The sequence below is a fragment of the Hemiscyllium ocellatum genome, chromosome 4 (genome assembly GCF_020745735.1).
Source record: "Hemiscyllium ocellatum isolate sHemOce1 chromosome 4, sHemOce1.pat.X.cur, whole genome shotgun sequence".
NCBI classification, from domain to species: Eukaryota; Metazoa; Chordata; class Chondrichthyes; order Orectolobiformes; family Hemiscylliidae; genus Hemiscyllium; species Hemiscyllium ocellatum.
This window is the reverse complement of record NC_083404.1, coordinates 42,000,077-42,014,438: the sequence shown is the minus strand read 5'-3', so window position 1 is coordinate 42,014,438 and position 14,362 is coordinate 42,000,077. Positions and strand designations below refer to the sequence as shown.

Below are 14,362 nucleotides of genomic sequence, written 5' to 3'. Positions count from 1 at the left end.
CGGGGAAAGTATTGGCAATGTGCTCATCCTCAAAGAACATGGCGTAGTTTTTTGGCTCCTGGGAAGTACTGGACAATGATGGGTATACTGTCGGTTGCAGCTCGTGTCTGTCTCCTGAGGAGGTCATGACGGTTTCTCGCTGTGGCACGTCGGGACTGGCGGTCAATGAGTTGAGCATCGTGTGCCGTTCTTACAAGACCGCCTGATCCGACGTGCTACAGCTAGAAACTGTAATGACCTCCTCAGGAGACAGACACAAGCTGCAACTGACAGGGTACCCATTGTTGTCCAATACTTCTCATGAGCTGAAAAGCTACGTCATGTTCTTCACGGCCTGCAACACATTATCAATGCGAATGAGCACCTCACCAAGACCTTCCCCACTCCTCCACCTCCCACCTTTAAACAACCACCAAACCTCAAACAGATCATTGTTTGCAGCAAACTGCCCGGCTTTCAGGACAACAGCATACAATCTCATCACAGTAGATGCTACAGGATGTGTCAGAGTGTCAACACGGATACCACCATGTATGTGGCAGGTAACCATGTGACTCGGCCAATGTTGTCTATCTCATACACTGCAGGCAAAGATGTCCTGAGGCATGGTACATTGTTGTAGCCTCTGCTTGGTCTCACCAACAGATGAATGGACACCGCATAACAATTAACAGACGGGAGTGTTCATCCCAGTTGGAGAATACTTCAGTGGTCCAGGACATTCGACTTCAGACCTTCGGGTGACCATTCTCCAAGGCGGACTTCGGGACAGGCAACAACGCAAAGTAGTTGAGCAGAGGCTGATAGCCAAGTTCGGTAGCTATGGGAATGGCCTCAACCGGCACCTTCAGTTCATGTCACACTACATGTGACCCCATTGAACTAGACAGACACACACGCACTCCTATAGACCAATACACTCACGCAGACTCTCTCTCATACACAAGCTGTATTTCACATGCTCACATGCACCCTCTCACAGACTTATACCCCTTTACACTCTGACTCTCACACACACAAATCTTAGCCTGCCTGGCACACTCTCCTCATTCCTGATGAAGGGCTCTGGCCCGAAACATCGAATTTCATGTTCCTTGGATGCTGCCTAACCTGCTGTGCTTTAACCAGCAACACATTTTCAGCTCTGATCTCCAGCATCTGCAGACCTCACTTTTTACTCTCACACACATATACACTCTCGCAGAAGTCAGATATCCACCTACATGTCCACGTGCGCGTGCACACACACACACGTTTGTGGGGTGAATTTATACTTCAGAATTACATTTTATTTTGTGCAAAAACTGCAAGAATGCATGTACGATTCTGTAAATCCCTTTTTTTAGATTAGAATCCGTCTGAACATTAGGGGACAGACAGCCTCACACAGGGCACCTCACTCCTTCAATGCACTTTCTGGGCCAACATGGCACATCCTGTTAAAGTTCACTTGAGAATGTAACCTTAAGGAAGTTCTGGGATTTACGTATGAAAGAACTGAAACCAATATGGTCATTTAAAAAGATGAGAATCTTAACAAACAATCAGTATATAATTTCAGTTACATCACACTGTAAACTTTGCTATAAATTGTGTCCTACAATCTTATACTCCACAACCACCTAATGAAGGACTAGTGCTCCGAAAGCTAGTGCTTCCAAAAGACCTGTTGGACTATAACCTGTGTGATTTTTAACTTTGTACAACCCAGTCCAACACTGACACCTCCACATCATGACCACCTTATGACAGGGTGAATTCACGATGACCCAGGAAGGGAACTAAACATTTACTACTTGGCATTCAAGCTCCTGATTTCCTGGCTGATGTCCAGTGTGTGTCTGCCTGAGACCTTGACCCATTACTGTTGTGTATAATAGAAAATAGATGCAATTCTGTACCCAAATAATAGTGAGAATATGAATCTTGCTACAACAGGGTTGAGGTAAATAGCATAGATGCAATTAGACAAAAGCTGAATAAAGCTGAAAATGTGTTGCTGGTTAAAGCGCAGCAGGTCAAAAAGCTGAATAAACACATGATCAAACCATCAGTGGATCAAGTGAGATGGAATGGGGTGAGAGGAGGTGTAAGCATTAACATGCATCAGTTGGGCCAATTACCCATGTTTCTCTGCTGCAAGTTCTGTGTTTGCCTAGCCATGGCACGGGGAATGTGACAACCATATTTGCGTGGGCAGCACAATTGTTCAGTCATTAGCACTGGTGTGCCTCAGTGCCAGGTAATCGACTCCAGCCTTGGACAGCTGTCTGTGTGGAGTTTCCTGTTCCTGCATCGGTTTCCTCCCACAGTCCAAAGATGTGCAGGTTAGGTGGAATTACCGTACTAAATTACCCATAGTGTCCAGGATGTGCAGGTTAGGTGGATTAGCCAGGGGAAATGTAGGGTTACAGGGATACAATGGAGGGGTGGGTCGGGGTGGGATGTTCTTTCAGAGGGCTGGTGTGGATGTAATGGGACAAATGGCCTGCTTCCACACTGTAGGGATTCTATGATTCTATAAAGTACAATTAATAAGGAACAACATAAATTTATAGAGCGACAAACTACTCACAATGACACCGAGCAGAGAACTTTTTCAGAGAGCAGGCACAGACGACTCGGGCTGAATGGTCTCCATCTGTGCAATAACATTTCTGATTCAGTGATACGTTACTAAGTATGAGTCTAGTCTAACAATCTGACTCTGAGGGGCCATGAGGCTTGACAGTGTGGGTGTTGGTGAATATTTAAGCTGGTTCAGTAGACCATGATCTGAGACTCGAGGTTAAGCTTCACGGTTATAAAAGATCAGGGAGATACTTGAAGTGCCAAATCTGGGAAAGGGAAATACCAGGTGCAAAAAGATTATAACACTTCGTTTCACACAAATATTTCTAGCATTAATGATTACAAAATCCACGCATTTCTTTTAAAAAAAAGACACTTGGTTACTAATGAGGCAGTGGGATTATTCTGATGACTCTCTCAGGAACTTTTCTACAGTGCATTGTGCTGAAAATAATAATTCAAAACTATAGTTCTTTTGCTGTGATGTAATAGTGGAGTCTGGTGGTAATGCCAAAGTTACGTTATTGGACTGAATGGTAATCCAGGTAATATCACACATTACTTAGATTATACAAGTTCAAATACCACCACAGCGGTTTGAGAGCTTTATAATTTATTTAAGAATAGATGTCAGGAAATAGCTGGAAAGTAAAACTTAAATTGTCAGGATAGATAGAGTCATAGAGATGTATAGCATGGAAACAGACCCTTCGGTCCAACCTGACCATGCCGAACAGATATCCCAACCCAATCTAGTCCCACCTGCCAGCACCCGTGCCATATCCCTCCAAACCCTTCCTATTCATATACCCATCCAGATGCCTCTTAAATGTTGCAATTGTACCAACCTCCACCACTTCCTCTGGCAGCTCATTCCATACATGTACCACCCTCTGTATGAAAACGTTGCCCCGTATGTCTCTCTTATATCTTTCCCCTCTCACCCTAAACCTATGCCCTCTAGTTCTGGACTCCCCGACCCCAGGGAAAAGACTTTGCCTATTTACCCTATCCATGCCCCTCATAATTTTGTAAACCTCTATAAGGTCACCCCTCAGCCTCTGACGCTCTAGGGAAAACAGCCTGTTCAGCCTCTCCCTATAGCTCAAATCCTCCAACCCCGGCAACATTCTTGTAAATCTTTTCTGAACCCTTTCAAGTTTCACAACATCTTTCCGATAGGAAGGAGACCAGAAATGCACACAATATTCCAACAGTGGCCTAACCAATGTCCTGTACAGCCGCACCATGACCTCCCAACTCCTGTACTCAATAGCCTGGCCAATAAAGGAAAACATATCAAATGCCTTCTTCACTATCCTATCTACCTGCGACTCCACTTTCAAGGAGCTATGAACCTGCATTCCAAGATCTTTGTTCAGCAACACTCCCTAGGATCTTACCATTAAATGTATAAGTCCTGCTAAGGTTTACTTTCCCAAAATGCATCACCTTACATTTATCTGAATTAAACACCATCTGCCACTTCTCAGCCCATTGGCCCATCTGGCCAAGATCCTGTTGTAATCTGAAGTAACCCTCTTCGCTGTCCACTACACCTCCAATTTTGGTGTCATCTGCAAACTTACTAACTGTACCTCTTGTGCTCGCATCCAAATCATTTATGTAAATGACAAAAAGTACAGGACCCAGCACCGATCCTTGTGACACTCCACTGGTCACAGGCCTCCAGTCTGAAAAACAACCCTCCACCACCACCCTCTGTCTTCTAGCTTTGAGCCAGTTCTATATCCAAATGACTAGTTCTCCCTATATTCCATGAGATCTAACCTTGCTAATCAGTCTCCCATGGGGAACCTTGTCGAATGCCTTACTGAAGTCCATATAAGCTATCAATCTTTTAAAATCCAGTTGTATAATTAACATCCATTTTAAAGGAAAAAAGAAAAGGCTTGCATTTAAATAGCACCTTGCACAACCTCAGGATATACCAAAATGATTTAAAGCCAAGAAAGTACTTTTTATAGTGCTGTTATGTCGGTATATCCTGATGGTAGTAATGATAATGATATATTATTGGCACAGCATTTGATTTACAGACATCAACATCTCAAAATAAGCAATATCTAATGACCAAATACGGTGTTTCTTTTCTCATCTCTCTGGCTGAGGGATAAATATTGACCTTGAAACCAGGGACAAAACCCCTTCTCATCTTGGAAATAATGCTATGGGGTCTTTCATATTTAGCCGAGGGGATGGGATAGGATTCAACTTAATGTTTCATCTGAAAGATAGCACCCTTACTGTGCAGTGCTTCCTTTGTACTGCTCTGGAGCGTCAGCTGCTTCTTCGGCTCCTGCCATTCTTGTCTGATCTAGGCCCACATGTAACCCTAACACCAACATAATTGACTTTAGTGATGGGCAGATTGCCAGTAATACCTGCAACAATGAGTCGGTTGTGTTTTTTAAAAAAAAGGCAAAATAACTAATTTAATTAACCTGAGAAAATAGACAAACTTATTGTTAAATAGTAAAGGATTCCCATTCAGCTGCAGCAGTAAAAAGATCAATTAAATTAGCCTGCAGTCAACACTGAAAAACATGCACCACTGCAAAGCAAATTCATATCCTCGTCAATGCAAATATGTTTGGGTATCAGGCCAACAAATACGGCACTGTCTCACATTGAAGCAGTAGGTTATCCTATGTACTGTATTACTTACAGTTCAGTGAGAGATTATATTTTACAGAAAGGATATCACTGAGGCTCTGGGAAAGGTACAAAAGAGGAGGATACTAGAATTGAGTCTTTAAAATTAAGGAAAGATTTAATACAGTAGATATAAAAAAGATGTTTTTGCCAATGAAGAACATCTGAATTCTCTATCTCTCTCCATGTACTGTCTCCCAAGATTGCCTGGCACTATACTCCTATTGATTTATGTTGATGGTTTGCTCTTGCCATCTGCAATATGATTGAACAGCACCCTCTCTGGTTCTTACCAGCAGGCATATTGGAAGGGTTTGCAGGTGATAATCACCTGGTTAGGCTACATTAAGTATCTTCCATAGCCTTCACGTACCTAATGTGGAACTTGAACATTGAATTCTGGCTCAGAGACAGGGACACTTTCCACTCTGTCACAAGACCTCTATAGCAAAACGAGGAATCATAAATATAAAGTGGTCATTAATACATCCAAAAGGGAATGCAGCAGAAACTTCTTTACTCCGAGAAATGAGTATTAAAAGTAGATATTGTGAAACTAGATGAACAGGAGGAAGAAAAAAATAAAATGATCTGTTGATCAGGTGAGCTGAAAAGGGAGGAGATAATTCTTGTGTGGTGCACAAAATCCAGCATAGATCAGTTGGACTGAATGGCCTGTTTCTGTGCTGTTCTACATACACAGAATTTCCCAGGACCTTCTGATACTTATTGTTTTGTGGGCACAATCCTGATTGATTGATTGGTCCTAAGATTAAACATTAACCATACAAGGCATAAGACTGTCACAGAGCTGCTTGTTCAGGAAGCTAAATTTGGGATACCTTCAGTGGTATGCTTCAATCTCCGAGTTGCATTGTTACACAGTACAGCTATGAAATTGGAGGCCAGCAGCTGTATAACTCCAGTATTAAACAAAACCCTCTCGAACTGACCATCAGAAATGTACAATGATATTAGTGATGGCTTGAATGCAGAGCTTAGGCCAGTGTAGGACTAATATGTCAGATCAGCTGATGAGAAGTTTTAGTGAAAAGAATAAAGTAGTAAAATTAGAACTACTCCATGTGTGAGGTAGGAAATAAGGTGCAAGTACAGTTAATATTCATAAACAGTAAGTTTTATTTATAAAGACAATGAAGTTGAATAGCTAGCATTGATTCACCTCACTAAATTTCAGTAAGATGGAGTGAACTGGTAACTTGATAGTACAGAATGAACTGTACTGGGTGAGCTAAATACAGTAGCAGTGACAAGTTTGATGAAGTGACACATTTAGTATTTGTTGTGAATCTTTGCCCTGTGCTTTCATTGATCTGTAATCTAGCATGTTGCTGGTTTTGTTGTATGAAATGAAAGCATACACAGGTTGCTCCATAAATATGCCTTAATGGAAACGTGGAGTTTGTAGAATAAAGCAGCTTTCCATTCTGCATTTAATTGCCACTCACTGTTAGTAGATCAACAAGTATGACAACTCTTGTTGAATACTGAAACTCAGTTAGTTTCTCTGGTAATAATTATTGTACAAAGTGAGGAATGTACAGTATAATTGAATGTTCCCCTAAATTTCTGTTGTGGATGAGTGTCAGAGAGTTAGGAAACTAAGATTACATTTTTAAGATTTGAGATCAAAGAATCCTCCCAGTTTTATTTCTACCCACCCCCCTATATTTATTATATCACTGTTGGGATGTAGTTTGCTCAAAAGACAATTTGACGAGAGTGGCATCACAGCCACAAGGCTGTGACTGTCCTCAACTGATATGTAGACACAGTCTTTCTTTCTGTCTGTCTCTCTGCCTTCATTTGTATAAATATTGATGAAGCCACATCTCGAATACTGTGTACAGGTTTGATCTCCTTATTTAAGGAAGGATGTAAATGCGTCAGAGGCAGTTCAGAAGAGGTTTACTAGATTTACACTTGGAATGAATGGGTTGCTTATGAGGAAATGCAGGACAGACTGGACTTGTTTTCATTGGTATGCATTATTCTGAGCGGTCTTGACAAGGTGGAAGTGGAAGTGATATTTCCTTTCATTCCAAAATGTGGGGGCTATGTTTCAAATTAATATCTTTTTAAGACAGAGATAAATAAAAATTATTCCTCTGAGTTGTGTGACATTGGAACCCTATGTCACAGAAGTGCGATGAAGTTAGGTCATTATTCTTAAGACAGAGGTAGACGGTTTCTTGTTAGACAACGGAATCAAGGGTTAACAGGGTAGATGGAAATGTGGAAATCAAAAGATCGAGATGAGACACTTTTATTGAATATGGAGCAGGCCAAGGGTTAACTGGCCTACTTCCACTCCTTGTTCATATATTCAACCCTACAAGCTCACCAATCCTTATGCAACAATCTCCAGATTCTCTTGCTCCTTCTCTGGTCTAATGTGCACACCTTACTTCCTTTTTCCCACTACTGGTGGCTGCCCCTTCATTGTGGGGATTTTACGAAACGCTCTGGGAGGCAGAGATGTAAAGAACATTCAAGTTTATTCAATATATGCAGGTAAGACTCTTCAATAAAGAAGTCTCTTGCAAGTTTTAGTTATTGCACCCTTCAGGAGGCAGTGTCCTTGCTAATTTGATCATATTTTCTGTCTCTTTCTTCAGTTCTGCTTTGTGCTATCTAGAGAAAGAAAAACAATTTAACTCTGTTAATCCTTAATACTTCCCACATCACCCTCAGTTACATAGACCCCAGGGCTCCAGAATTTCCTCCCTGAGCTAATCGCTGGCCATGCTTTCAATCACCTTTTGCTTGGCTTGGTAACTATTTAGGAAGACTGAACTTTTCTTTATTCAATAATAGGATGCTGTGCTGGAATTATTGGCTAGGCCAGCATTTATTATCCATCACTAATTGCCCTGGAGATGATAATTGTGAGCTCCTTCTTGAACACTAAAGTCCACAGGCAGTAAGTAAATTCAGTGTTGTTGTTAGGATGGCTTGTGACCTGGAGGTCAACTTGCAGGTGTGATGTTTCCAAGCATTTGCTGCTAGGTGGTACAGATTGTGAATTAGTAAGGTGACATGGTGAGTTACTGCAGTGTTAGATTTGGGGGAATTCATGATCATTACCTAATATATGCAATTTTCAGCTCATTTATTGAGTTTAAGAAGCAGTAGTATAGATATGTTAACGGATTCAGAATTGGGAAACTTTCTGTGGAATGGTGGACACCTGGGTTTGGAGTGGTGAGGTACTGTAGTCTTTGTTCTTCCCTTGAACTACTGGTCTTGTCCGGGAACTTTGCTTCTCTCTTCCAAACTCCTCCTGTAGATGTACTATATTCTGGGGCCTAGCAATCTATGTTGTGTCAATGGCCTGTCTGAACTCTTTTTTTGCAAATGACTGTAGGCAGTTACTCATGATGTCAGGATGACTTGTCCTTGTGCCTACTTTCATTTGAAGGTTAACTGTCATTTCTTTTCAGACCAAAACATGCTGTTCTCCAAAATGCTGCACTGATGATAAGGCGTGATAAATCTTTGACATCCACTCAACAGAACATCATGACATGTGATTCTTGTAATCCTGTTTTCATGTGTTAGAGATTTGTTTTATATTTCTAGTTACTTCTGTAACATAGCTAAATGAGGTTGTATGCTATACAGGAAATACTAAATATAGAACATTAAAGGAATTCAGTTTTAAAGGGAGCCCTAATTTTCAATAAGTGCATTTTGTATTAAACATCTTGGGGCATTTCGCTAAGTTGATGGTGATGGTGATTTATTCTGATGAATGGCACAATGCAGGTTCCAAAGAATCATGTGTACCAGATAATGAAATTGTATACTATCATAGGATCTTTTCCTAGGTGTAATGTTCTATTGATTGTGTTATTCTTGTTATTCGCAGCATGTACATACAGGACCCAGGAGTGCCTTCTGACCATTCATTTTACAAACGGATTTTCTATCTTGAAAGACGGACAAGAAGGAAGTATGCCAAAGCTGATTTGGCAATATCCCTTCGAGAAATTAAGAAACTCCTCAGATGATGGAGTGAGAATGCTCTTTCTAGACTTTGGCGGAAGAGATGGGGAAATTGTAAGTATCCTTGTTTGTCTGTTAATTGATATTTAATAATGAAGTTGAAACACTGCAGAAGTTACTGACAGAAAAGATCCAGGCTTTCTCTCACACTATTCCCATCTGGATTAGACATTTATTAATATCACTGTGTGGTTATCAAAAAATCTAGATGGTGGCTTAGTGGTTAGCACTGCTGCCTCTCAGCACCAAGGACCTGGGTTCAATTCTCACTACATGTCTGTGTGAATTTGCACATTCTCCCAGTGCCTGTGTGGGTTTCCTCCAGGTGCTCTGGTTTCCTCCCACAATCCAAAGATGTGCAGGTCAGGTGAATTGGCAATGCTAAGTTGCCCATAATTTTGAGGGATATGTAGGTTAGGTGTGTTAGTCATTGGTAAACGTAGGCTAGGGGAATGGGTCTGGGTGGGTTGCTTTTTGTGGGGTTGGTGTGGACTTGTTGGGCAGGTGTCCTGTTTCCACACTTTAGGGATTCTATTCTATCCTATATTTTAAGATGCTTCATTACGACACAACTACCCTCAGATTTTAATAGAATTCCCAGGATGTTCTTTGTTTTTCTGTAACTTATTTTCATTATACAGTGATGTTGTTTTGACTCAGATTCAATAAAACGTGCCTCGACTTCTACATTAACTATGATCCATGATAAATGAAATTAACCTACCACAGGAAACCTACACAAAAGGTCATCAGTTTAACATGATAGACGACAATATGTGTTACAGTCTTCAAACTGAAGGCTTACAATACCTACAATTAGGAGCTCCATTTTGATTTTTAAAGTTGAATAACATCTTGGTTAAGAGATTAATCACCACCACCATTTTCACTCACATTTTAGGCTATGTCTGGTAATGGCTAATTTGTAACTGGGAACATAGGAGGAAATGAAATAGTGGTTTAGAATCTGAAAATAAACTCCATATGTTGCAGGAATACAAAGTTTTAATACGCATAACACTTCTATTTGTTGGCTCCTGTTGGCCAGACTCTCACCTTCCATTCTCTATAAACTTCAATCCATTCAAAGCTTTGCTGCCTGTTTCCTAACTTACACCAAGTCTGTTCACCCTTGTGCCTGTGGACCTATATTAGCTTTTTGTCCAGCAATGTCTCAGTTTTAAAATTCTTTGTTTTCAAATCCCTCAATGATCTCCATCTCTGTAACCTCCTCCAGCACTTCAAATTTGAGAATTAGATGTGCTTCCAAATCTGGCCTCATACATAGAACTGATTTATTTTATTCCACCATTGGCAATTATATCCTAACCTGTGTGGACTCTAAACTTTAGAACTTTTCCCTAAATCTCTTTGGCTGTCTCTCCCTTTCCCCTCTCGACATTCCTTTAAAACCCAATGTCTGCTTTCTATGTTAGCCTGTTTGGCCAAGACTGGGGCATTGTGGGTATGTTCAGTGTGTGTTGGCACGCTTGCTTCTGTGTTTGTTTTTGTGGTTATGTTGTGGGTGGGCAGGGTAGCAGATCTATTTACCATACTAAATCTTTAACAAAGCTTTTGGTTACCTGTCTTTAATATCCCTATATGAAACTCAGTATCAGATTTTATCTGAGGAAGCTCCCATGAGGGACCATAAGATATTTTAAGTTGTTGATGTAAGCACCAGCTCATACTATGTGTACCTTTACTAATAGCAACTGTATGAATATTCAGTAGAATACAAATGGCTAATTTAATAGTTATATTTGGTGTCAGCATAAGGTATTTTTCAAACTTCAAGCAAATCAGCTAATTTTTTTGCTGAGTCTTACTCACCAATACTGCTTTGGTCGGGGCATTGTTTTACATTATTGTCACATTTTGTTGAGATGTTAAAGAATTGTGCCTCCACTAGATTTGTAAAGGTATTGTGTCATTACTTTGTTTTTGTTGTACCCTTAAAGTCTTGCACCATCTGTAGAGAAAGAAAGAATTAAAGTACTGAAAACAAAAAATGCTTGAAATCACAGCAGGTCAAGCAGCATCCATGGTCAGAGAGCAAGCTAACATTGAGTCTAGATGACTCTTCATTAGAGCTTGGAACTGAACACAGATGTTCCGCAGTCACCTGGTTTATGTTTTGTATTGTAGAAAAGGCTAACTATTGATACAAAATTTAGAATATTAGACTTTACCTTTGAGGTCAATAAAATACCTTTTCTAACAGTTCTGAAAGTTCTCTTCTAAAAACTCAAGTTTGTTATTTTGTTGTCCTTGTCTAGCAGTTGGATCTTCACTCGTGCCCGAAACCTATCGTTTTTGTCATTCATTCGTTCCTTTCAGCAAAGATTGCGCGACTTGGCTTGCTAGCCTGAAATGGAAACACTTGCAGAGTGAAGGAACTCTCCTTGGAAAGATCTTACACAACTGCTACAAGTCAGCCTGAGGGGGTGGTGGGAGAGTCTCTGTAAAGGCGGCGGGAGTATTTAATCTTTAATAAAATCAGACAAATAGTTTATTTAATGGAATAGAGAAAGTTGCAACAATCTGAAGCAAATGTAAAAGGCATCTCGTTGCTTTTATAACAAGAAACTTTGTACAAATTTAGATTTTCATAGTATCATTGAAAACAATCATTGGCAGTAGAAAAATATTAGTATCTTTTCCACAAAATCAAAGATCTTTTTTTAAAAAAAGGATTGCAGCTATATTGTTAATTCTGTTTTGGCCATTGTATAACTGAAAATACCTATCAGTGAATCTTTCATATAATTCAAAGTTTCTATAAGCAATCGATTAGATTTTATAAGTCTATGAAATGAAAGCAAAGTTTAATTCATATAGTCTCTTGTGGAAGAAATTGAAGCTTCTTTTATTATGTCAAACTCAATCAAACAGCAAACACTTCATTGACTTTGCTCAATTGTAAAGTTCTAATATGGTCTTGTGTTGGATGAATCTTGATTTGTGTTAAGTGCTTTTGTCATGTAAAACTAATTTGGAACTGTTAACGTTTTCATGAACAATAAGTCCAATATTTAATTTTCAGCCAACACCACTAAAAATAAATTGTCATTGTTGAGGGTGCTTCTGTGCACAAATCAGCTGTTCCATTGCCAACATCACAACTATGCTATAAATTCATAGGTGTTCCTCTGATTGAAAATCAGAAATTCTGAGGCTGTGAAAGTAATGTTAGTGAACACAAGTCTTTCTTTTCATTAGTTTGACCATGTTCCAAAGTATTGAGTTGTTGAGTTCTTCCTGGCAAAATGACTGGTTAATAAGTTTAAACAAATTGGGCCTAGAATTTGGCAGGGGCAGATGAATTGTCAGTTTTAGCTGTTCCCACTGAGGTAGGGTTTTTTTCCATTTTGTATCCCCGTGTTCAAGTTTCCTTTCCATTGATATTAACCAATCCCAGCTAGGCAGGAAAATCCTTATTTACAAAGTGATCCATTTGAACTTATAGGTTTATGTCCAGGTTGCTTTTGGAATAACCAATAATAATTCAGAATGCTTCCCTTTAGTTGTAAAGGATACCTTCTGATGACCGCTATGTCCAGTTGCTATGTTTGTGATAGAAAAAAAAATGCATGCGCTTGTGCAGGAGGGAAAGAAATGACAGCACACAAGCAGGTAACAGAAGGTAGGAAGGTGGTACCTTGCCTCTGTCTTTATTTATAGCGATACTCAACAATCTATACACGCAAAAATGAACAATTCCAACTGATCTGATTTTTCATTGAAAAGCTAGTGTTTTTTTATATACAACTGCGGCCATTGTTATCCTCAGCAGATTGATTAATAATTTAGTTTTATACTAAGGTTAATAGGTTCCCTCCTCCCCCACCTCTCCAAAAATGATTGTTGGTCTGGACTTAGTCAGATTCATAAATTCTCTTGGCTACTATTGTTTAAACTAGAGTTAGTTTCAACCAGCAGCGGTAGAATAAATTTCTAACATTTTAGCCGAGATCAGTTGCTCTTGACAGCAATGTGCAAAACTACAATTAAACCATATTTTGGGTTATTTAGAGGAGAAGGAAAATGTAATGCAGTTCAACATTTTAAATTATATTTAATAACAATTCAAATTGTTAATAACTGCCTATTATTGTACAGCATCTTAACATGAAATTTATAGACTGGATCTTAAAGCTGGGTAATCTAAAATAAATGTATATTAAGATATTTTAATGATTAATTCAAGCATATTGCCATTGTAGCGCTACATTCTTTTCATGAAAATGCATTTACCTCTTCTGATATGAATATAATCACACAGGATTGTTATGAATGCAGTTTCCTTAAAAAGCTCAAAGTCACGAGATGTACATAGAGAAGGCCATCCAGTCCATTTTAACCATGCAATGTGTGACAAAAACAGCAGAAGTTATATTTACATTAATTATGCCTTTAAAACAACAAAATGTTTGATGCACTTCATAAAAATCTCAGGAAATAACATTAGACACTAAGCTCAAATGGAGAGATTGCAACAGGTGAACAAAAATTTGGTCAAATAGTTCCTCAAATAAAAGCAAAATAGATAGTTCTCAGATAACGCATGTAGCGGCAGTGTGATTGGCTTATAATGTCGCTGAAGAGTTAAGGAACAGTATTTTTGAGAACGCTTACCTGTTTGTAATAGCGCAATTCCAACAGTGATTGTTTCGCGCGCTTCGTTCTGCAAGTGCAGCGACATCTGTGAAATTTCCATGACATTCTGCACATTCACTGAAAGAGCAGCTTTCTGTGAGAGGTATGGTACAGAGAGCAGCTTTCTGAGAGCAATACATTGGGCAGCTTCTTGTGATAAGTATACTAGTCCTAGATCATCCCTTTTTTTTGAATAAAAAAATGGAGGGGCAGAATACCAAGAATGTTAGCAAGAAGCATCCTGGTGATAAAACTGGGTGGTTATTCCAAAAGAGAGGCTATAACACTGGAAGAGAAGCTAGATATTACAAAGCATTTTGAGCGTAAGGAGCACAGTATGATACAGTTTGCTTAACAGGAATGAGGGAAGTCTACCTTATGCACCATGATGACCCCTGCACCTGCATTAACAATATTTTTAAAGTGT

The 14,362-nt window shown here is 39.5% G+C and overlaps 1 protein-coding gene across 1 annotated transcript in view; it reads left to right on the top strand.

Annotated features, from left to right (window-relative positions):
- The window catches only part of sntb1 (syntrophin, basic 1), a 124,447-nt gene extending 112,431 nt beyond the window's left edge, over positions 1–12,016 (top strand). Inside the window, exons 8-9 of the mRNA XM_060823040.1 lie at positions 9,140–9,330; positions 11,556–12,016. Coding sequence (XP_060679023.1) covers positions 9,140–9,330; positions 11,556–11,648 — 284 coding nt within the window. The 3' untranslated portion in view covers positions 11,649–12,016. The remainder of the gene's footprint in view (positions 1–9,139; positions 9,331–11,555) is intronic.
- The last annotated feature ends 2,346 nt before the right edge of the window (positions 12,017–14,362 follow it).